A 22249-nucleotide genomic window follows, 5' to 3' on the forward strand; every position below is an offset into this window, starting at 1 on the left:
CAAAGCATTAGGAGAAAAATGGAGCAAACATATACCTTCATCATTTCATTGACTCTATCAACTCCAGAATTTTCAAGCCACAGGGAACAGAGTCGGAATATCCACATATCATGTTCTTCTCCACTTAGTAAACAGCTGATGTAGTTCTCCACTGCTTTACACAGGAAGCGCTTACGATCCTCAGTCAGGGCTTGTATTGCCCCTACATCCAGCTCAAGTTCTCGCTGAACCTTCACTGTGTATCTATGTGAACAGATGTCATGTTTAAACAACAAATTATTTCTTAATGAACTTACAGCAAGGCCCTCCCTAGGTCTCTCACTTACTAATTTAACTTTTTTTAAGTTGTTCTCTATGTACAAGCACAGTGAAATAAACAACAAAGGAACTGTATTGTGGGAGTTACTCCCTTGCTGTATGTGCACACAGACCCAATGCTCTAAGTGAACTTCCCATCTTCTTGATTTAATCTCAATATCGGTATAAATGTGAATATCCAGTACAGATCATTTGTATAAAGGCTTCCGTTTCCAGCAGCTGAAGTTCACTTGCAGTTGCTCTTACTAAATCCTTAAGAATTCTTTATTAAATTTAATTCTACTAGAATGCTGCACCTGTTGTCCAGAGAGAAGGGCTGGAGCCTGTGACAGCTCCATGGTATCCAGTCTCCATCTGAATGCTCACCCACCTGTTGGCCTGAACTCTACGCTCCTTCATGAGACCGACCTCCTCCTTGGCCTTCTTCAGCAATGCCTGCTTATTTTCAAACTCTGAGGATTTCATGTAATTCTCAATTCGCTGGTACTGATTATCAGAGAAACGAGCCAAGGAGAGGAAAGCCTTCATCTTTCCTTTCTTCAGCTCATCACTGCTGTCTCCACTGTTGCTTGCAGCAATTTCCACAGCCTAAAGGAGAAATTACAATAATGGTAAGACCAATAATTAGATAAATAGTATTGCATAACACTTGAGCAAACTCTCTTATCACAGAAAAACAGAATGGTTGAGGCTGGAAGGGACATGGGGAGCTCATCTTGTTCAACTCCCTCCCTGCTCAGGCAGGGTCATCTGCTTGAATAGATTATTTAATATTGCCTGTGATGGAATAAATATGGATACAAAATAAATATAACAGGCTGAGTATTTTTCTCCTAAGTGAATTTAATCTTTGAGAAACGATTTGGTGCAAACAGTAAAAAAGATTACCCTGTAAAAATAGCTTTAATAGCTGTTTAATAGCTTTAATGCAGGAATTTTCCATGCTCATCTTTTACAGTATTGAGGCATGAAGTTTTAAAATAGTCTTACAGCCTTGTATCACAAGATGGTGAGAAAAAAATGGAAGACAATCCAAAAAGTAAAGGAAATTATATATGGAAATCATAAATTCAAATCATCAGAGTGAAGAAAGCATATAGATAGCAACAGAGAAAAGCAACTATGTTGAGTTTCACAAATTAGCACTAAATAAAGAAATGCAGAGTGAACAAATATTAATACTAACATTTCTACTACTGGCTAGGAGTTTAAAACAAAAAAATTACAGTACTTTGAAAGACTAGAACAAGATGTTGCAGCATCTCAGGGGTGACCCTATCACTGTCTACAACTCCCTGAAAGGAGGTTGTAGCCAGGTGGGGGGTCAGGCTCTTCTCCCAGGTAGCAAGTGGTAGGACAAGAGGACATAACCTTAAGGGGGAAACTCAGGTTGGACATTAGGAAGAATTTCTTCACAGAAAGGGTAATCAGACACTGGAATGGGCTGCCCATTCCAGGGAGGTGTTGGAGTCACCCTCCATGACGGAGTTTAAAGAAAGACTGGACGTGGCACTCAGTGCCAGGGTCGGGTTGACACGGTGGTGTTGGGTGACAGGTTGGACTCAATCTCAGAGGTGTTTTCCAACCTAACTGGTTCTGTGGTCCTGTGAAATACAATGGCTAAAGCAGCCTGAGAGACTACGATACTAAAAGGCTGCTGAGTGAATAATCTGTCCTGAGAAGGAAGAGGGATAGGGAACAGGAAAGGGAAACTAGACTAGTAGTTGTAATCACTGCACCTCTAAGCCAATAAAAGATGTTTCACTGTGATTTCTACAAAGCCATATTCTGAACATTTAACAAGATAACAGTGTTACACAATACAATGTGAAATCATAATATTTACATAAGAAACCATATTTTCAATACAGAAAAATAAAGAAAAATCTACTTGACATTTTAATGCTGTATTTTAACACAGCACTATCTCAAAGATTGTACATTTCAAAGACTGGATGCACCTTTTCTAAGTATTTCTGCATGATGACTGTAGGGTTTTCCAAGCACGTTTCTGCTAACCAAGTTCCACAAAGCCTCAGGCACTCTGTATACATCAATTTCAAGTGAGGATCATTCTCGACCTTTGAAAAAGCAAGTTTTGGGGAAAAAAAATTAGAGAGGGAGACATCAAAGAAAAAAGCATTTTTTACATACGAGGTAGAAAATTTCTAAAGCTTTTAAACCCTGAATAGAATTCAATCACTGAGGCCTATTACATATCCATCCACATCTACAGCAGTCAATAACCTTAAAACACATTCACATTCTATGTAAGGTAAAAGGAGAGTACACATTTTAAAATACCTGATAGTTTGAACAATCAAAAGCAGAATAAACCAGTGACAAAATGTAATAAAAACTTAAAAAATTCACAGCATGTTTTCAGAATTATATTTTTAAATATCCCCATTTGGTGTGCAGTATCACAGACAATTCCATAGGTAACAGTTAGGAACCATGTGTGATCATCAAATTCTTCAGACAGATTCTACATGGAAACTTGATTAAAAGTGTTTTGAGAAGATGACGGAGCAGGTTTCCAAAGGAGTTTTCTCCAGGCTGGATGTTCAGCTTTAACTGCAGAGCAGAATAAGTTTTCAAACTACTTCTAATATAGGCTACGTAATAAAGACCATGTGACCAAGATGGCAACACTGACTGTGAAATGATGTATGTGAACATCATCAGCTGTGAAAACACAGATTCTCCTTACATGGACAAGATAAGTGTAAGAATGGACAAAATTTTTAGAGGGCCTCATCAACTGATTCATGGAGAGATTACAAAAATCAAAAGAGCAGCAACTCTTGATTTTGCCCTGTTATATTTAGAGAACTTGGCCCAAAATAATCCAGCTTTTCTGAAGTGTGATAATCCCTAAGAACGTACATGAATTTAAACCCAATGTCTTATCCTCCAGAAATTCTCAAAGAATGCCATCACAGGTAAATGTACAGGTATGGACATAAAGGCATTTTTACCACAGTGGTACACAAAAATAAGTTCTAGTCAAGTATTTGTAGACCATGTTATAACAAACATCATCCTGAGGGATCTGTAAAGGCTGGATTGATGGGCCAAGGCCAACTGTATGATGTTCAACAAGGTAAGTGCCAGGTCACAACAACCCCAGGCAGTGTCTGGAAAACTGCCAAACAGAAAAGGTCCTGGGGGTGCTGGTCAGCAGCAGCTGAACATGATCCAGGGTGTGCCCAGGTGGCCAAGAAGGCCGATGGCATCCTGGCCTGGATCAGCCATGGTGTGGCCAGCAGGACCAGGGCAGTGACCGTCCCCCTGTCCTGGGCACTGCTGAAGCCACACCTCAAATCCTGTGCTCAGTTTTGGGCCCCTCCCTGCAGTAAAGACATTGAGGGGCTGGAGCGTGTCCAGAGAAGGGCAGCGGAGCTGGGGAAGGGTCTGGAGCACAAGTGCTGTGAGGAGCAGCTGAGGGAGCTGGGGGTGTTTAGCCTGGAGAAAAGGAGGCTCAGGGGAACCTCATCACTCTCTGTAACTGCCTGAAAGCAGGAGGTAGTCAGGTGGGGGCTGGTCTGTTCTCTGAGGCTACAAGCAGTAGAACAAGAGGAAATGGGCTCAAATTGCACCAGGGGAGGTTTAGATTGGATAGTAATCACTAAAAGGATTGTCAAGCATTGGAACAGGCTGCCCAAGGAAGTGCTGGAGTCACTATCCCCATTCAAAAGGGATTCGAAGGACATGTACATGTGGTGCTTAGGGACATGGTTTAGTGTTGGACAATGAAAAATGAATTCTTACATTTACCAATCTTACAGACTCACTTTGAAAATCTCTAACAAGGTTTGCTAACATAGTTTTTTTTACTTTCAGATATTTTGAGAGTATGAACCAGATTTAGTATTTAATACTGCAGATGGGCTTTTAATTTTCTTCTACGGGAAAACTTCTGAAAGTGGAATTAGGATCTTAAATAATTTAATTCTCGTAAATTTATACATTATGCAACACATACCTGAAACCAATCTGTATCTAATTTTTTTATCATTGTTTTAAGTATATTCAGTGCAAGACTCTCTTCCTTTTTAGCCCAGAAAATCTGAGCTTCTTCAAGTTGCCATTCAGAAACTCCATTTCCATTTGGATTGTGTTGTTTAATTTGAAACATAGCTCTTTCTGGAAGCTGAAATTGAAAAAATAATCATGAACAATTCATCAAGTAAAATATCTGTATCTCACGGCAAGTTCTGTTTTTAGACTGTCTCCATTCTCTCTATTTGTGCAGCATAGTCTGCCCATCCAATGCTAAGGATTTATTTGCAGCAAAAATATGAAATTATTTTTCTATGTATTTACAGAGAATCCTGATTTGCAACAAAAATGGACTGGAATCAAACCTCACAAACTCTAAAATAAAGTATGTTTAACATTTTAAATTGGAGGTAGAGAAATTCTATAATCAGTACCTACTGAATTAATGGATTTATAGTTTAGTAATTATTATAACATTATACATGCATTACATACATTATTACAGACCACAGAAAAATAATTTTAAAAATGACACCACTACACATGAATACTTTTGCATGCCTACACCTTCACACACATGGTAGAGTAGCATCCTCACTACTTAGTATCACTATGACACCACAAGGAGCAAACAATGTTTTTAACAAACCTGAGGCTCTTATAGGACACTCACTGCCATGGTGCTGGTGGCTGGGCAGGCACAAGACAAAAATATCTGAAATCATTCTCCCAAACAGCTTCAGAGGCACTGAGTAAAGTGCCTCTGCAAATTCATGAAATCAAAGAAGCTGTTCTGCTGATTTCATTGTTATTCATAAAAAGAGTTAGAACCTTCCTGAACAAAGTTTAATTTAGTTTCACATATGTAAAGTGTTAAACACCTTTCTAGGTTCTGCGTTTAGCTGGAACTATTTTCTGCAGAGGTCCTTGGAGGATATTGTTACCCTATAAATTCTTGTGGAGTTACTCATCCAGATGCACCACCAAGAACAAGCCAAGTCTGACTCTGGACCTTAAATGCATCAGCAACTGAAAAAACCAGTGATACTGCAAATCCCGGTAAGTCATTCACAGAAGGAGATTTACCACAGTGCAATGGTGTTTTGAGAGTATGAAACTTTGAAGACAATACTAAACACAAAGATGCAATGAAGTCATCCCTGCAGTTTTACTCTGGAACACTACAACATATGATGCAAGTGAAAGCTGGATATGTAAAACTGCACCAAAATGAGAAACAGAGCTAGAAGAGCATTCTTCACTAAAAACGTCATTTTTGTATTATCTACCTCATTCAGTGTCCTATACTTATGAACAAAATTGCAAAAAACATGCCCATAAATATAATTTAATAATAAAGTCTACATCTTTTAATTCTCAGATTAATTGATTTATTGAACAAACTTAAAGTACAGTTAATCATTAGTACTGTTAAAAAATGAAGTTCTTTTATAAACTAAAAAATAACAAAATGTCTGTTCCTGATCTTTCCTGAAATTTGTTACCTGAGTATTTTTAGCAGTTCTTGCCAATCTGGAGAGCTCCACTAGATGTTTGGTCAGGAGGTCTTTAATACACTCTCTTTTGGTATTTTCACTCTCCTTTTCAAGCAAGATTTCCAAAATTACAGTGCGCAGAGCCATGACAGGTTCCTGGAAATGGAAGTCACTGTCCTTGAGAAGCTGGGACTGTCTCTGCCATTTCAAATAAACATCATTCAGTTGCTGAGTAGTAACAGATCTGCAATTGTTCCCAAAAGAAAAAAGACTTGATATTAACTCTCACTAACTACCAGTGAAATGCAAGATGAGTAAAAAGTAAACTGCTGAGAAACTTCAAAATCTATACTGCAAGAAATAGTCATAAAACCCTACAATGGTTACCATATAGAGACTAATCTGGAAGCCTTCCAACTTCAACAAACATGAAGTACAACACCACTCAGGTGAACTACTCCTCTGTAAAAATTCTTGATTAAGCATCAAAAACTTGTGTTAAAGGTCCATCAGCAAAGTGAATCACACTCAAACATAGGGCTGCTGAAAAGACTGTCCAGTGACTATTGGCTACTGAACTGACAGAACTATAGCAGAGAAAATTCACTGTTAATACCACTAACAGAGATAAATACCTTCCTGTGATTAAAAAGCAATCTTAAGAATTTAGGAAGAATATTGATGGTAATAGAAGTCCATGAAGAAAATTATTCAAACTGAAACAGCTTTCAGTAAAGCTATGAATGTCAATATGGAAATGGAAAACATTTTTAGAAAACAAACTAGTAGAGGAGGACTTAGTTACTTGAGTAAAGCAGAAGTTATGAGACAAGACTGCTACCTTGGAGTATGAGGGAACTCAATATAAAGGAAAGAAAACAATTATTTAAAACATTTTATTGGAATGATATCAAATAACTCAAACTAGACTGCAAATTAAGCTAGTCTGGAAATAAATAGAATCTAAAATTGTCTTCATGTACTGAAGCTAAAATCCTTGTAATTTTCAGTGTGAAGTTTGAGATGTTTATGAATAAATCTGTTGACATCATTTTAAGTTTTGTGCTGTGCTTGATTATTAAAAATCCTGAAAACTGAGGAAGTGGTGTGAAACAATCTTAAGAAATCACCTGGAGAACAGCAGACCTGCATTTTCCAACTCTCCAATTAGCTGTAGTCTGCAAAGGGTTGGATATAATGAATAAACAGACTCAAGACTGCCCTTGCACAGTTCTTCTACTTCATTCACTCTGTGGATTTAACAGAAAAAAGTAGATTATTTTTATTTAGTATCTGCAAGTAATTCCAAATATCCATAGCATAATTTCCATACAGTGAACAGAATTTAAACAGCAAAACTCTTCAGTCTAAAGTTACTTTGTATTATCATTAAAATTAAAAAAAAAATTAAGTTTGTCAGTAAATGAAAACCCAGTAAGCACACAGAAACTCCAAAATCTATGTGATAGCTCAGCTAAAGAAGAGCACTCAGCACTGGAATTCACTTTAGAGGTCCGCAAAGTAAGGGGTGTGTACAGGAAATGTATCTTCAATTAGCACACAAACTACATATGCACAGATGACAAGCTGAAGTTCAAAAACTTAGAGCTGCAGTCTGTAAGTAGTTTTTATTCTATGCATGAGTCTTTATTTGAGCCCATAAAACCCCCTGATAGTCCTTCATACATAACCTGTGACTACAAACACACATATTGCCTCCATCTCTCTCTCTTAATATCATAGTATTTGCATACAATTTGTTACCTGGCATCTTTAAGGCTGTCATGGAAAGCAGAGAATTCCTTCTCTCGTAAAGACTGAAGAGCATCATACAATGATTCATGGTACCCTGGACTTCCTGCTTCATCTCTAACAAATAAAACAAAAGTTAACATAGAATAAAATGAAAACCATATTTCTCTATAAAGAAGACAATTTTATCTTTGTGAGAAATATTTTTAGTCGTACATTTTCTGCAGTTGGATAGGCTGCTGTTTTGCATGATAAAAACAATCATGCAGTGCTTCACATTTTAAATTAATTTAGTGTCTATAAATTCAAGCTGTTCTTGAATCTTCAATCTTGTTCTAGTTCATTTATATGAAGTTTGTTCTGATCATGGCATGGCATATGCCCTTCAACAGGTGAAGTTCTCCAGGTGTGTCTAAACAATGATCTAAAGGCCACGCAGGAGAAGAGAACGAGCACATACAGAGTATGTTCCCCATCCTGCTGTAAGAGCCTTATGAGAAAAATTCTCCTGACTACTAAAAATTGATGTAGAAGGAGTTACTGAAGATCCCATCATGTGACTTTTTTGTTTTGCTTTTGCCAAAACATAGTGAGTGTATTGTGCATTCCTCCTAAACAATGATGTGCCATGATGCAGCTGTACCAAGGGAGGACAGAGTTCACAGTAGATCCTGGTCAGTCATATCAAGTAACTGCTGCCAGGCATCCAGCAGTATTCTCTCTCCAGGACATTACTTCTTATGACAGAGTAGCCATGAATCAATCCTGGTGTTTGCTTATCCAGGACTTGATAACCTCTCGTGGCTTACTGAGTAATATTTTCCCTATTTTCTTATAAACTAGATACTAAAAGCTATCTATCCCTCTTTTGTAATTAACATACAGCTACTATATGATTTAAAAAAGGAAAATTTCAGTTTAGAGTTATGAACAATCAAAAAGAAGAATCACCTGTGTACAGTTTCCCAGGAAAACAAAAAGTGATGTGCATTCAAACCAGACAAGTCTAAGTGAGAAACACTACTTTTCAACTCAATGATTAAGATAAATTAGGTCACCTGCTTCACAGAAACTATATTCTAATCTTGTATTTTTTTGCTTGGATCTGACCCCACTGCCTTTCGCTTAAAGAATTAGTAAGAAGATAAGGTGGTTTACTTGACAGAAGAGATGTGGGTCCACTGCATATTCCTCCATGCTGCCTGGTAGCGTATTTCCTGGAGTTCTGCACACCACTCAGTGTTTTCATGTTCCAGCCCTTTTAAGTACATGGAAAGGGTGTGGGAAAGCCCAAAATTCTGCAAAGCCTAGAATTAAGAAAATTACTCAAAATTGATTTTCCTTCTTTATTAAACTGAACTGGTATTATTTAAGGGCTCTGTTTTACTTTTGGAAACAAGGAACCCTTTGCAGGAAAGACAGGACCATAACTGTTTCTAAACTCTACACTACATAAGATGAAAACTTTTTAATAGGATTACCAATCACGCTATTGATATCTGCAACTCCAGGAAAATGGTTTCATTACTACTGTGGCTGGCATTCTTTGAAATTAATTTTCACACTGTACTTCAAATTAACTATCAGCTCACATTTCTCCAAGCCATCATTTCTGGGTGGTAAATCAAAATGAATTTTACATCTTAATGAACTGTTTCGCCTGATGAAGATTTGAAAAGATTTCCTATAACTCCTATCTGTTTGAAGGCCAAAATGTCTTTATAATTGTGACCAATTAATCAGATTACATGTCGAGCCACTATGAAGGACAAACACAATGGAATTTTAACAGTGATACTAAATAATTTGTGGTAAAAAATTAAAAGTACCATAGGAAAATTACAAGAGGGGAAACACATATGCATCTGTGCTACATTATTATAGGACTGGTATAAACATTTTTAGGCTAAAAAGGGAACACATTTTAAGGGTTCAAAATAACATCAATTTTTTTTATCTACTGTATCAGAAAAACCATGGTTTCATAATGGAGAGGTTTAAAGAATGAGATAGCAAAAATAACCAATTACATTACTTTCTATATCCTGTCATTTTATGAGCTGGCCAAAATCTGGAATAATATTGAATATACTTATTTTTAAATATTTTGCAAAATTCATTACCCATGATGGGGATTATGGATGGGTGGCAAAAAGACTAAGAACCTTAATGTTTTCAGAACAAATACTGAGTTGTCTTATATTACACAGTTTGGATGCCTATGACAACAGGCCAGACTTAATGAACAAAGAGATCACTTTCAGCCCTAAAGCAATTTTGGACTCACTACAAATGACTCAATATGATGAATATCACTTCTTACACTTATTTCCTCTTATAAAATAATATTACCTCTATTATTCCTGCCTGGCGAGTAGATGGAGGGAGGCTTGTCTCGAGGTCATATGTTACAAGGGCTTTCCCCCACACTGCTTCATGCTCATATGTTCTTATCCTGTTGTAAGTGAAAAAAGAAGTTTTCAATTTAAATTCCTTACTAGTAAATGAAAGCAATGCTTTTAGAGAACATAAGAACATGAGTGAATCATACCGTGCTAATGGCTGTAACATTCTTCCTCCACCACAACCATAAAGACTGTCAGGTTCTCCAATGCTTCTATAGATGTCCATGAGAAGGTCCTAGAACATGCACCACAAAACTAAGAATTACTTTTTTTGGAACCAGTTTAGGTTAGTTTTACATATATCAGTTTATAAATGTTTTTACAGGTAGCATCACTGCCTAATTTTCCTTTATGTAGTATCTGAGCCTGCTATCATGATAGGCAAAAAAAAGTTATGCAGTCCAGCCAAACCCTTCAGGCCTATTTCCAATACTAATTTATTTTTAAAAGATCTAGAACTGGGCCTTAAGTGGGCTAGTTGAAAGCAAAAGGCCAAAGTACTGAATGAGCATCAGATACACCAGCTAAGCAAGGCATCTTAAAAATTACACAAGCACAGTTCTGAAATAATGAACTATGGAAAGAAGTAACTTAGACAAGGCTACTGGATCAGATTTGATATCTCAAATAAACTTGAGGGACATAATACTACTTCGGTTTTGATAACTACAACTTCTACATCACTTGCTAATTTTTAATGAACATACATCTGTGATAAAACAAACTGAAAAATATTTGGCTGGCTACCACACTGAAGTCAGTTCTTTCAGGAAACTAAGTCTGCTTTGGTGTTATTTAAAACTTGCTAGTTAGCGTTTCAGGTGAATAAATACTCAATTTAACTTGTTTGGAAGGCCACTGAGTTCACTTTGAATTTAAGTATGAGGAAAATTTTAAAACATATTTTTTGAATTCTACTAGATCTATCTTCAGCTCAGATGAAACCCACTGTTAATTGCAATTACATGAGAAGGCTTGCATTCAGATTAGGAAGCACACACAAGTACCTGTAAACTTATGCCAGTTTCTTCTTTACTTTTTTCATTCAAAGTAGTAATAGGTGTTCTTTGACTTTCCTCTTCAAATGTCAAACTCCTAGCTGCTTTAAAAGAAGATCTAAAAGAAATGTTAAAACCAGTGAAGTTAAATGAAGTTTCATAGAGAGAACTAAAGAACTTCTGAGACAACACTCAAGAAATAACGGACACAAACAATAAATGCAAGACTGTCATATCCCCAGGTTATTCAGTATGGCTCTCCATCAGAATGAGGAAGTGATCAGTTGAGCTGGGAATATCAGCATCAAGGGATTTTAACATCAAGGTAGTTTCTTTTAGAGATCACCCCCCTTCCCCACACCTTGTAATTTCTAATCTTTCATTAAATGAAATTGCTTTTGTGAATGCCTGAAGTGTTCTTTCCTCTGTGAAAGAATAAAAGCAATTAGTTAATGTATGTGCTTACAACCAAACTTCTGTTATATTTTCACTATCTTACAGTGGTTTGTCACAAAACCTAAACTAGTTCCATATTTTGATCTTGCTAGACTAGAAAACAAAGATAATTGTCTATTATGGAAGAAAGCTCCTATACGGATCATTTAGCTCTATAAGGATCATTTAGCTCTATTCACACAGTTCTGGTCATCATTCTGGGATTTTCTTTCTCCTCTTGATTAACTTCTGGCTGTAATTCAACCAACAGTACTAACAAAAGTTTCTGATTACAAGTCAACATGACACTATTTTGAGGCTTGGATCACATTCAAAGACTGGAAATATTTTTCATGTCCATACACACACCTATGGAATATTTTTAAAGCTTCCTTGACTTTTCATACAACTAAAACCAAAACATTGCTGGGACTCAAAGAACATGATCCATTGAACCAGAAATGTCAGGAAGGAGCATTCCTCCTACCTTTCTTGCTGCTTGTCCCTGTTAAACTTGTCTGCGTAGATTTCTGCGTAGAGCAAGGCTGTGAAGTGAGCAGCACAAGACTGTGCTGCTATAGCAACCTCCAGATAATTCAGATCTAGCCAGAAGCTGTCATCAAAAACTGTACCTGAAACAGATCTGATTAAATAAAGACTTTATTACTGCTGTAACAGATCTTTTCTCTAGTATGAGACAAAATAAATCCAGTATTAACTATAAAGCTTTCCAAAGACTAACTTTATCTTAGCCCCTGGAAAACCCATACCACAAGAAGTTTATCAGAAAAAAGGCTTTTAGAAAACTCCTTCAGCATAGTTAGAACCCTTTAAGGGTAGCCATATCACTTCTGCAACACATGCAAGGTCACTACTGTATCTTTTCTTTTAACCAGCATGTTCTCTACCTTGTTCTTTTTCTTTAATCTAGAGCATCAACAGATCTTTGGACAGTCACAATTAAATTAAAGCAACATTAAGAAAAGCTTGAACTCACCTCTTTTGTCTTCTCAAGTAATCAACAACAGCAAGCATGGCTCGTCGAGATACTTTATCCAAACTTCTAAAATTATGGGTTTCTTGGTCTGGGATGTATATTTCAAAGGAAAGAATATCATGAACCTTTGTCATAATATATCCATTTACAAAATAAAAAGGTCTATTTTGCAGTCAAGAAAATAACTAAAAACTTCCTTGAATTTCATTTCCAAAATTAAATTAATAGTTTGTCACAAAAAGTATTTCTTCTCCTTACATGATGTTATTAACATCATAGTAGTTTATACCACAATTTTATGAAATTATCTTTGTAATATTAGTTTATGGATTCTATTTTTTCTTACAGATTTCAGAAATTAACTAACATCATTGTAAAAAACTCTGTAACAGACCTCTCCCATTAGGCTTCCACCATATAAATTATTCCAATGTCACAGAAATACTTCTTATTAAACTACTTTACTTCAGATTTTAGAGTGTGTATGGTGACACAGACCCCCCTACCTTCCACACATAGGCACATACTTTCAAAAAGCCTATGTTTCCACATATTGCTTTTGAATTAAAATAAAAATCAGATGGCTACAGGTTATGTTCTAGTGACTGAGTTAATAACTTCTTTGCTCTGGTCATTTTTGAATTATCAATTGCAGGAAGCAAGAAATAGGGAGCACACAAGCAAAGGTTTGATCACTACTACATTACAGTAGTAGTACAAGATGCAGAAGTAGCAATTTCCCCTAAAGAAAGCAAAAGACATTTAAAAAAAGTATCTGGGCATTTTGTGTGTTTCAATAAACAAATAAACCTGTTCAGAAGCATTTAACTCTCCCATGTCTAACTGCTTGGTTTTTTGAAGTTTGGATTCTGATGGATTGGAATGAAATTTATTTAGGTTTTCTAGGAAGAGCTTTCTCCTGCTTTTCACTGGGCAACAGTTTCTACTTGAAGAAACTGCTCTTTCAAACAAGTTAATTAAAATTTTTGAGTCAAATACTGATACTCTATGACTCAAACTTTGGAATTAACATATCTTTGCTCTCCAGTTTAACCATCTCCAGTTTATCTGTAAACAATCACTACTACAATGAGCTCTTCACTAGTACAATGTGCCTCTTCATGTTTGGTTTTGGGTTTTTTTCCTCTTACCAGGTCAGTTTTTCATCTGGAGAACTCCATCTAAAGCTTCTCTATGTTTATTTTTCTGGAGGTTTTTTTGTTTGTTTTGTTTTTTGTGTTTTGTTTGGTTTGGGGTTTTTTTTTTGCACTTATTTCCTCAGTAAGTATCCCTTGCTCATGTTTAAGTAAGAGTGGAATTTAACTGCCAATCCATGACTCAGTCTTGCAGCACTTGACATTGGATAACATCAAAATTCAGCAAGTACTAAACATTATCCAGTTATGAATAGAAAAAGAAGTTAGACAGAAGATACTTCTTGGATGCTGCCAGTGAACAGCTTCAAAATTACTGGTATTTCCATTGAAAAAGATCAGTTGGGAAGAAGCTTCTAAATCCTGCCTGCTTACAAGTGTATATCATACATTTAATACCAGAAGATAGTTTTTTCACAACTAGAATCCCTCTTTTAGCTGAAACAAAAATATTATGGCATTACCTGAATCAGAATTTGGAGTAGACCAATTAGATGAGGCAAATTTGCAACAGGCTGTAAAAAACTTCTGGATATGAAGTGACAAAAGATTTCTTCGAGATTCATCTGAGTCATGAAGAAGAATATCGTGAATCAGGTATGGCAGCAAAGTTAGACACAAGTCTGTTTTCACCTAGAAAACAATAAAGCACAGCAGCTGCTAAGAAAGAAATGCTTTTTGGTTGTCTTTCTCAGGTTATAACCAAGCTCACAATTGCCTAAACAAACATGTAATGCTTGAGAAAGAACACGCAAACCACTCAACAGGGCTATGCTGGCATTCACTTAAAGCAGCCATATGAAGTTCACCTATGTTCGCAGTTATGTCTCAAACCCTGTATTTTGAGAGTATATTTTATGAGTACCTGCAATACATGATCACAAAGGCCTTGAATCATTTAATAGCAGAAATTACTACTTACTATCAAGATGAGTAATCATATTTTTTGTGCACCACAGCACACAGACATGTATGAATGTATGATTTAGCTCACCTCACACAGTGGCTTCATTAACTGGAGAACCTCGTTTTTCACACCTCCACTGTCCAGTATTGAACTAGTTAGGTGCTTGATCCAGGTCTCATGACTTTCCCCCAGAGGAATCCACAGGTTTGTGTCATCCAATCTTTCTAAAGCAGTCTCTTTATCATTAGCAGATACTACAGGAAACTACAAGGAAAATATACATATTGCAAATATCAAAAAAATTCTACGGCATTTTAAAAAGCCATACTGCAAAGCACACATTAAAATATATGAACTATTACTGGTCCTTCAGTTGATTAACAATATCAACTTTGTTCATGCAAATTTAAAATTTTCCAAGGAAATCTGAAGGTATTGAAAATAAAATTTTTCTGGTAACATCAATAAGGTGATATTGGGCATCACATTTAATTTACAAATAAAAAGACTGAAAATTAGGAAATATCTGACTTATGGTTCATTATGCACTTTTTTCTGCCTTATTTTTCCACCATTTTTTGCATCAAATAGTACTGGAATCCTGAGAAAGCATGTATTACATTATTGATTAAGTAACCAAAAATTGTCTGTCTAAATGTGAGCATACAGCTTTCTAATGTCAAATTAGTAATTTCCTCCATGAAGGGAAAGCTGCAACTGATAAAACAGAAAGAAGAAGCAGACAAAAGCAATCAGATTTGCAATTATATTGATGCCAAATCTGGCATTTATGAAAGCCTACCTTAAATATATTTTCAAATTAATTTTTTAAAAAAGATAAATATTCCTTTTTTCTCTACTTCATATGCCATGTATATAAGGTGTATCAAAAGTACCTTTCTCTTAGATGTTCTGAAAGGCTGTAGATAGATTAACATGGGATCAGCTTTATTTTTATAAACTTCCCAAAATTCATTGCCAGACTTGGTGGCTAGTATGTTTTTTAAACAGGAAACAGCAGCAGCTCTAACATCAATACTGAAAAAAGAATATACACAACATTGTTATTGTTAATTTCATTCAGGTTTTTGATTTTCAAAATCACACTTCTAAGTACACAAGATAAATAATTCTACAATCTATGGTGCCATTGCATATTTTAGTATAAAACAAATCCTGAGTATTCACTCCACAGCAGTGCTATCCTCTACAGCACAGAAGGGACTGTCTGGCTTGCATCCCACTACAGAATTTCTAGGAAACATCTAAGACTGACTGGGTAAATAATCTGAGCCTTGGAGAGGCACATGGTTGGACACTAACAGGTCCAACCTTTCTAGCACTTTCAGAGAGTTACTCTGAGGTGATCTGAACAACGTAGAACTTAATGCCTCCTCTTTTGCTTATGACTTAACTAAATAAATAAGCATACTCACCAATTATCTGTTAAAGCAGTGTTTATTTGAACTAACATTATGAAGACACACTGAAGTTTTCTATCTTCAAATAAATCTGCTGCTCTAGAATCCAGTGCATTTTCAGCACGCTGAAGAGCTGTGGTGGAGAAATCCATGGGGCCTATTTCTCCCAAGCAACTTCCAACAGCCTCTGCAAATACATGTCATTTTATAGTCTTTCTGTAGTCCTATGCACAGTAAAACAAGGTCTCACCCTACTTTTAAAACTGAGAGTGTTTTGGGGTAAAAAGCAGTAAACATTGATAATCACTTAATGAGCTTTACGATTAAAACTACACGTGAACAAATTTTGCAGCTTAAGACTCAAATATTACAGTTATGCTTTTTAATTCAATATTCTAGGAGTGCCTTTGGCTCTGGATTTCCCAGCTTGTATCAGATACGTATTTTATGTTTGTTTCTGCCAGAAACTGGCAAATGGAAGAGGTGAGAATCACTCATTTTCCATCCCTAAAGGGTATGGTAAATACGAACAGTAGCCTGTGTGAGCCCAAATGGTAGACAGCAAACTCAGTAAGAATTTATCTACATTTTATATAAAAATGTCTATCAATGTGTCTCTCATTTGCTTTCCAGACAAAATATTTTATTAAAACACACAACTACTGAAAAAAGAAAAAGCAAAACAAAAGTGACCTTGAAAATAATATTTAACAAGGGATTTTAAGCGTTCATCAGAAAGAAAGAAACTATTTCCCTGCTCTTTCCTTCATACTCTGCAGATGTGTTGAAGTGGGAAGCACAGTGGGAAGTAACACTGAGAATAACCACAGTTTCAGCCTGGTGTTTGCAATGACAGCCCTAATTTGCCTGTGGGACTAATTAACTTACCCAGCACTGCTTTTTCTCCTGTGTGGTTGACTGCCATCTTGGACAGCTGCAGCAAGCTCACCACCAGTTTCACTACCACAGAATCTTCTGGCTTTTCTAACATTCAGAAAGAAAAACAGATGCCAAGCATGTCACTGTATTCATAATGTGAAGGTATTAGAAGAAAACATTGCTTAAGTGTCTTTTACCTACAAATGTCAATATGCATTATTAATGTTGAAGCAAGATGGTATTAAACAGTACATCAACCAAATAATTGATTTTCTTATTCATCATGGCTTGGAAAAATGTCTGTGCATTTGAATAAGACAAAGAATCCCCCAGACTAGAATGAACCTATGCTAGTATTTTCAGTGTTTCAATGTAAAAATAAATAAATAAATGAATCAAATACATGAAGTATTAGCATAAGTTGGTGTAAGAGTGCTATTTGCAATAGTGAAGTCGTACTATGTGGCTCTACTAACAGCCCTTAAGCTAATGTCATCATTCTGTTGTAAATCTGAACCCAAGGAATACCTCAAAATTAGGCTTTCTGCCAGGAATTTCTAAGAATTTGTTTAGCTTTCAGTTGGCAAACTAACTTTGCCAAATTATAAACTCTAAAGATGGGTATTTCCTTACATATTTGCTTCCTGCCTGATGTCTTTTTTTAAAATAAACATTCCAAATAAAATGGTCTAGGAAAAAATATGATGATTTACCAGTGTAAGGAAGAAAGAAAATCGAAGAAAACATTCCTTTAATAAAAAGTACTGATTGGAGTACAAACCTGGAGTCAGACTATGTTTGTTGACATCTTTAGAAAAATGAATACATAGAATAATATGTTTGTAAGTGCTTAACAGAATTTTATTATAAGGCAAAAGCAAGGCAATAGGCCCATCAAGCTTGCCAGCCCATTTCCAGCAAAGCAAGAGAAAGTACTTCTCAGGTTTGCCTGAGCACACCTTCAATAAAGTATGTCCAACTCCTTTTAAGGTCAGTTATCTTGTTAATCTCCATAAGTAGTAGTAAGTGCCATGGTGAATATATTTCGAAGAAATTACAGGTTTTTTCTTGTATAGCTGCTCCCAGATTATTTAATCTGTTCTTGTACTGTGATAAAAGTGGTAAGTATTCCCTACTATGCTTCATCTTTCCATTCACTGTTTCATACAGCTCTATTTCTATGCAATCTCTTTTCCAACCTCACAAGGCTCTCCTCCGATGGAAGTTGTTGCACACAAGTTTGTTGCCCTTTCACTAACTCTGTTCAAAGACAGTGATTTGTAAAATTGTAAATGATACACAGGATGTTGGGGCCAAAGGCACTTTCACCGTGGCCTTACAACATTACAATTCTTATCCAAATTTTACTTTGTACTTGTTTACAATTAATCACATCATCTTTTTTTATCTTCCTGTCATGCACACAAGCTGATGAAGACTTAGTGTAGAGAAGAAAAGTGAAATGGTCTGCCACAATTATCTGAAAACCAAATAGGAAGGAATTGAGTCTGGACTGAGGGCTGAAACACAATCCTGACGTGTCAAAATTCAACTAAACAAAAACCTGCTATTTATTTGGAGAGTTTTACTTTCTAACATACCTTAATAAATTGAAACTTCATTTCATTTAAAATAGTATGGAGATTCATATACAAGAAAACACATTAAGCAACCATAAATCAATACACTTCTACATTATCCTGGTCACTCACAATTATATATGCCCAAAGTCCAAAGCTTGAAGGGTATTTTATCCTCTCTGCCATGTAACACCTAATCTATTTATTTATAATGTACTTTGCTAAAGATATTTTTGATGTTGCATGAATCATAAATGTCAATTCACTCTGCGTGTCAAATTTTAATATGATTACATTGTTAAACATACAAAAATCAAGACAAAAATAAAACATTTAATGTCAAATTAGAATAGGGTACATCACTAAACACAAAAAACCAGGTAGACAAGAAATAAAACACATAATCAGGTATCAGTACCCTGGATAACTTTCAGGAGATCCTTCATCTGATCTTTATATTGTTCCAACTTTTTGTGTAAATCGTACAGTCCTTCAAGCCGTGTTAAGGGCAGTGAATCACAAACCCCAACCGAGAGAAAGTGATTGATTTCCTGCAAAACAACACTGCATTAAGCACATATAGCATACAGATAGAGGCTTCAGGTAAAGAAGTGGCTCTCAGCAAGATCACAATGTGGATGCAAAGTAAAAATGGAGACCTAGAAGCATCTCTGTGGCTGAAACTGGCAATAAAAAGAATCCGTATGTCTCAATTAAACTATAGTAAGATAATTTTCCTTCTGTGGAAAGTTTGCATTACAAAAACCACTATGCCATGAGATGTACTTGAAAATGTAATTACCTCCAAAAGAGAATATGGTCCTTTACTGTATTTGATTTTCTGCTGAGTTGCTCGCAAATCTTTAAAAGCTAGGTATTCAGGAAAAGGATCTAAGCACTTGATTGCTTGGTACAGACTTTCATTATCCTTATTGTCTATCACCAGGTACTTCAACAAGCACAGGACCTGAACATAAAAAGTAAATGAAAACCAAAACAGACAGAGGAACATTTTTGAGCTGTATTTCTTATTCAGGTTATAAAGATTGTATTTCTTTAAGTTTCATTAAACTGGTAAGACAACTTATTTACACTGTTAAAAGCTGTAAGATGTTTAAAGGCTTGGGGAAATCACAGATATATTCTAAAATAGCGGCGCATTTTTGCTCTTCCTCCTCCCAAACAGAAATCAAAGCTTTTATTATCCCAGCCTGCAGTTTTGTTCTGTCTTTTGATGAAACTGATTTCAAATGCTGGCCAGTATAATCTCTATGATATTTACAATGATTTAACAACACACTGCACCCAAGCAGTTCTGGTGCTATTAGGTTTTTACTGCTCTCACTAAAGTGCTGGTAATTTGAAATTTAGACAAATGCCTATATATCATACCTTACTACCCAAATCACTGACCTCTGGCAGAATTTGTATAACAACATTATCTACAACTTGAACAAATGTCAAAGAGGTACCACAATTTCTTTGGAAAAACACTGCTTTTATGCTTTACCTAAAAGTCAATGCAACTGGATATTCAGACCAAGCACTTACCATTCATTAACAATGACAATCTTATCATTTAGATTTTGAGGTGTTTTAAATCTTAATTATAAGGCCTGTATTTACCTGAAAATTATCAAAATTATCAGCTAGCCACCATTCAATGCTAGAATAAAAAATTAGAAAAGAAGAAAATGGAAAGTGATCACTAGAGGGTGGTGTAAGACCCCTGCAGGATTATGATATGACAAGCTTTCACATTTGACATCAGTTCCAATTCAGAGAAATTTCTGTCCTCCCCACTTTGTTCCTCACCAGGGATACTCTGACACCTGGCCTTTGCAGAAGTGCATGGCAACTGTTTACACAGACATATTGTAAATCTGACCACAATCACAAAGCTGTGAAACAAGATTGCCAGGTTATTTTCAGCTGGGTCAGCACAGCCCTGGAAGTACAAGGAGGAGGACAGAGTAGGGCTACAGTGCAAATGTGCAGATGCCTGTGGCACAATGGGATCAGATTAAGCCAGAAGGCAACGAGAGGACTGAAGTGCAACAGGCACACTCTTGTCTCCTACAGCTACTAATTGTAAGTCTCTGAATCCTCTTATATTTTCACCCCCAGCAGAAAACACATAAAAAGCAACACCAGAGGGGAGACAATACTTGTCACACAACAGAAACTGCTTTGTTTCCTTTTTAAGGCCTATGTGCTACTGAAATCTATTCTCTGCACACATTTCCTCTTTGTCCTTTAGACAACTTCTTGTACCAAAGATCTTCATCATATTTCCCATTAAATCATCCATAGAGTTTTTTGAGGAGTTGCTTAGCTAAATTGATATGCTATTTGGCAAAACAGTAGTACCAAAAGTGAAATTGTATTTATTAAAGGCATAGTATTACATCCAAAATAATAGTTTTAATATAAATCCCCAAAGCATAAGAAGAAAAACTGAAAATGAGTATAGACAGAGTCTTAAGAACAGTTAACATGAACTGGAAATCTAACAGGTATGGAATAAGCAGCATCACAAACCCACCTGCTCCTGAATCTGAGACTGGTCCATGGCAAGAGGTATCAGGGTTCCTACAATCACATGCAGGTGGGTCTCCAGAGCATCACTGCAACACGTAATTGCTGTGTGGCACACGTGATGCAGGAGATCACAGCAGAGTGAGAAGCTGCGTGTGGAAATGTCTCGGACTGTGACGGCTCTGTCAGAGGAAACAAAGTGAAATTAAAGATTTGTCACTGTCACAAATTGTCACTGTTTCAAGTATAAACATTTTATACATCAAGGGAAAAGGAAAAGAAATCCAGGACGAATTGATTCAAGACTTTAAAATGGATCAAGTCAGTGAATCAGCGCTAAAGACTTAGCTCAGGAGACAGACAAACTGAAACAGTGAGTTTGACTCATCACTTTAGGAAATGGAATAAAATCTTGTTAAAAATATATATATGTATACCAAAAAAAAAAAAATCCAAAAGAGTTTTAGATTATTACTTGTCAGGACAATCTTGACAAAAGCAGAATAAAATGGAAAATATGCTCTCTGAATCCTCCTCTATCTAAAATGACCATTAGTTTAAAAAAATTAGCTTATAAAGGACACTGGGAGATAATCTAGTCCAGTTTCCTCCCTGAAGCAGGGTCAGCTTCAAATTCAGATCAGGTTCTTAGGGTTTTGTTGAGCTGAATTCTGAGGTCTCTCTGAAAGGAAGCATTGCTCTCCAGTGCATCAGCAGCCACTGCCCAAGTTCAGTGTTCAACATAACAATAATAATGCCATAACAACGGCATTCACTATAAAATCCACACAACTCTTCAACATCTCAGGGTATGAAATGCTTCAAACCAGCCAAGGAATCAATTGATACATAAAATCAGAGATATTTAGGCTAATAAATGCCTGGGAAACCCAAAGTTAAAGCTCAAGTAAGAAAATATCTGTAGTCTTCTTATGTAAAATACAAGAATCCTACTTAAATTTGAACCTGATGAAGGACTAGTTTCCTCACCTGAAGGCAAGCTAAGATAAAGTGTACCAATTCTCACTTTGCTACAAGCACTTAGTGGTGAGAATGTAAATGTCGACACCCTTATCAACTCAATAAGCAGATTTTATTTGACATGTGCTTACTTTGCACTTAACTGCACATTTTGAATTTTTCTCATATATGCTTTAAATTCCTAAACACCTGGTCATCAAAATCTCCTAACACTGCTTATTTCTACAATTTGATAGCCTATTACAGACAAAAAACCTGCAGTATAGCAAACATCTAAATACATGGCTAGCACAAAACATTTCATCTTTTAGTAAGAGTTATATGTTTAAATTTTGAAATGATAAAAGAATAGCAACTTAATTTTTAATTTTAGCAAGTTATAA

The 22249-nt window shown here is 36.0% G+C and overlaps 1 protein-coding gene across 1 annotated transcript in view; it reads right to left on the reverse strand.

Moving 5' to 3' along the window:
- ATM (ATM serine/threonine kinase) overlaps positions 1-22249 on the reverse strand; it is a 54682-nt gene that overhangs the window by 11652 nt on the left and 20781 nt on the right. Inside the window, exons 31-51 of the mRNA XM_083854652.1 lie at positions 20893-21067; positions 19150-19314; positions 18766-18898; positions 16777-16872; positions 15904-16075; positions 15364-15505; positions 14555-14731; positions 14025-14193; positions 12407-12494; positions 11897-12052; positions 10984-11092; positions 10123-10211; positions 9924-10026; positions 8730-8878; positions 7584-7688; positions 6950-7069; positions 5829-6063; positions 4307-4474; positions 2280-2399; positions 689-906; positions 36-243 (exon numbers count right to left, since the gene is read on the reverse strand). Coding sequence (XP_083710778.1) covers positions 36-243; positions 689-906; positions 2280-2399; positions 4307-4474; positions 5829-6063; positions 6950-7069; positions 7584-7688; positions 8730-8878; positions 9924-10026; positions 10123-10211; positions 10984-11092; positions 11897-12052; positions 12407-12494; positions 14025-14193; positions 14555-14731; positions 15364-15505; positions 15904-16075; positions 16777-16872; positions 18766-18898; positions 19150-19314; positions 20893-21067 — 3097 coding nt within the window. The remainder of the gene's footprint in view (positions 1-35; positions 244-688; positions 907-2279; positions 2400-4306; positions 4475-5828; positions 6064-6949; positions 7070-7583; positions 7689-8729; positions 8879-9923; positions 10027-10122; positions 10212-10983; positions 11093-11896; positions 12053-12406; positions 12495-14024; positions 14194-14554; positions 14732-15363; positions 15506-15903; positions 16076-16776; positions 16873-18765; positions 18899-19149; positions 19315-20892; positions 21068-22249) is intronic.

This window comes from Zosterops lateralis (assembly GCF_965231275.1).
Source record: "Zosterops lateralis genome assembly, chromosome: 2".
Classification (NCBI taxonomy): domain Eukaryota; kingdom Metazoa; phylum Chordata; class Aves; order Passeriformes; family Zosteropidae; genus Zosterops; species Zosterops lateralis.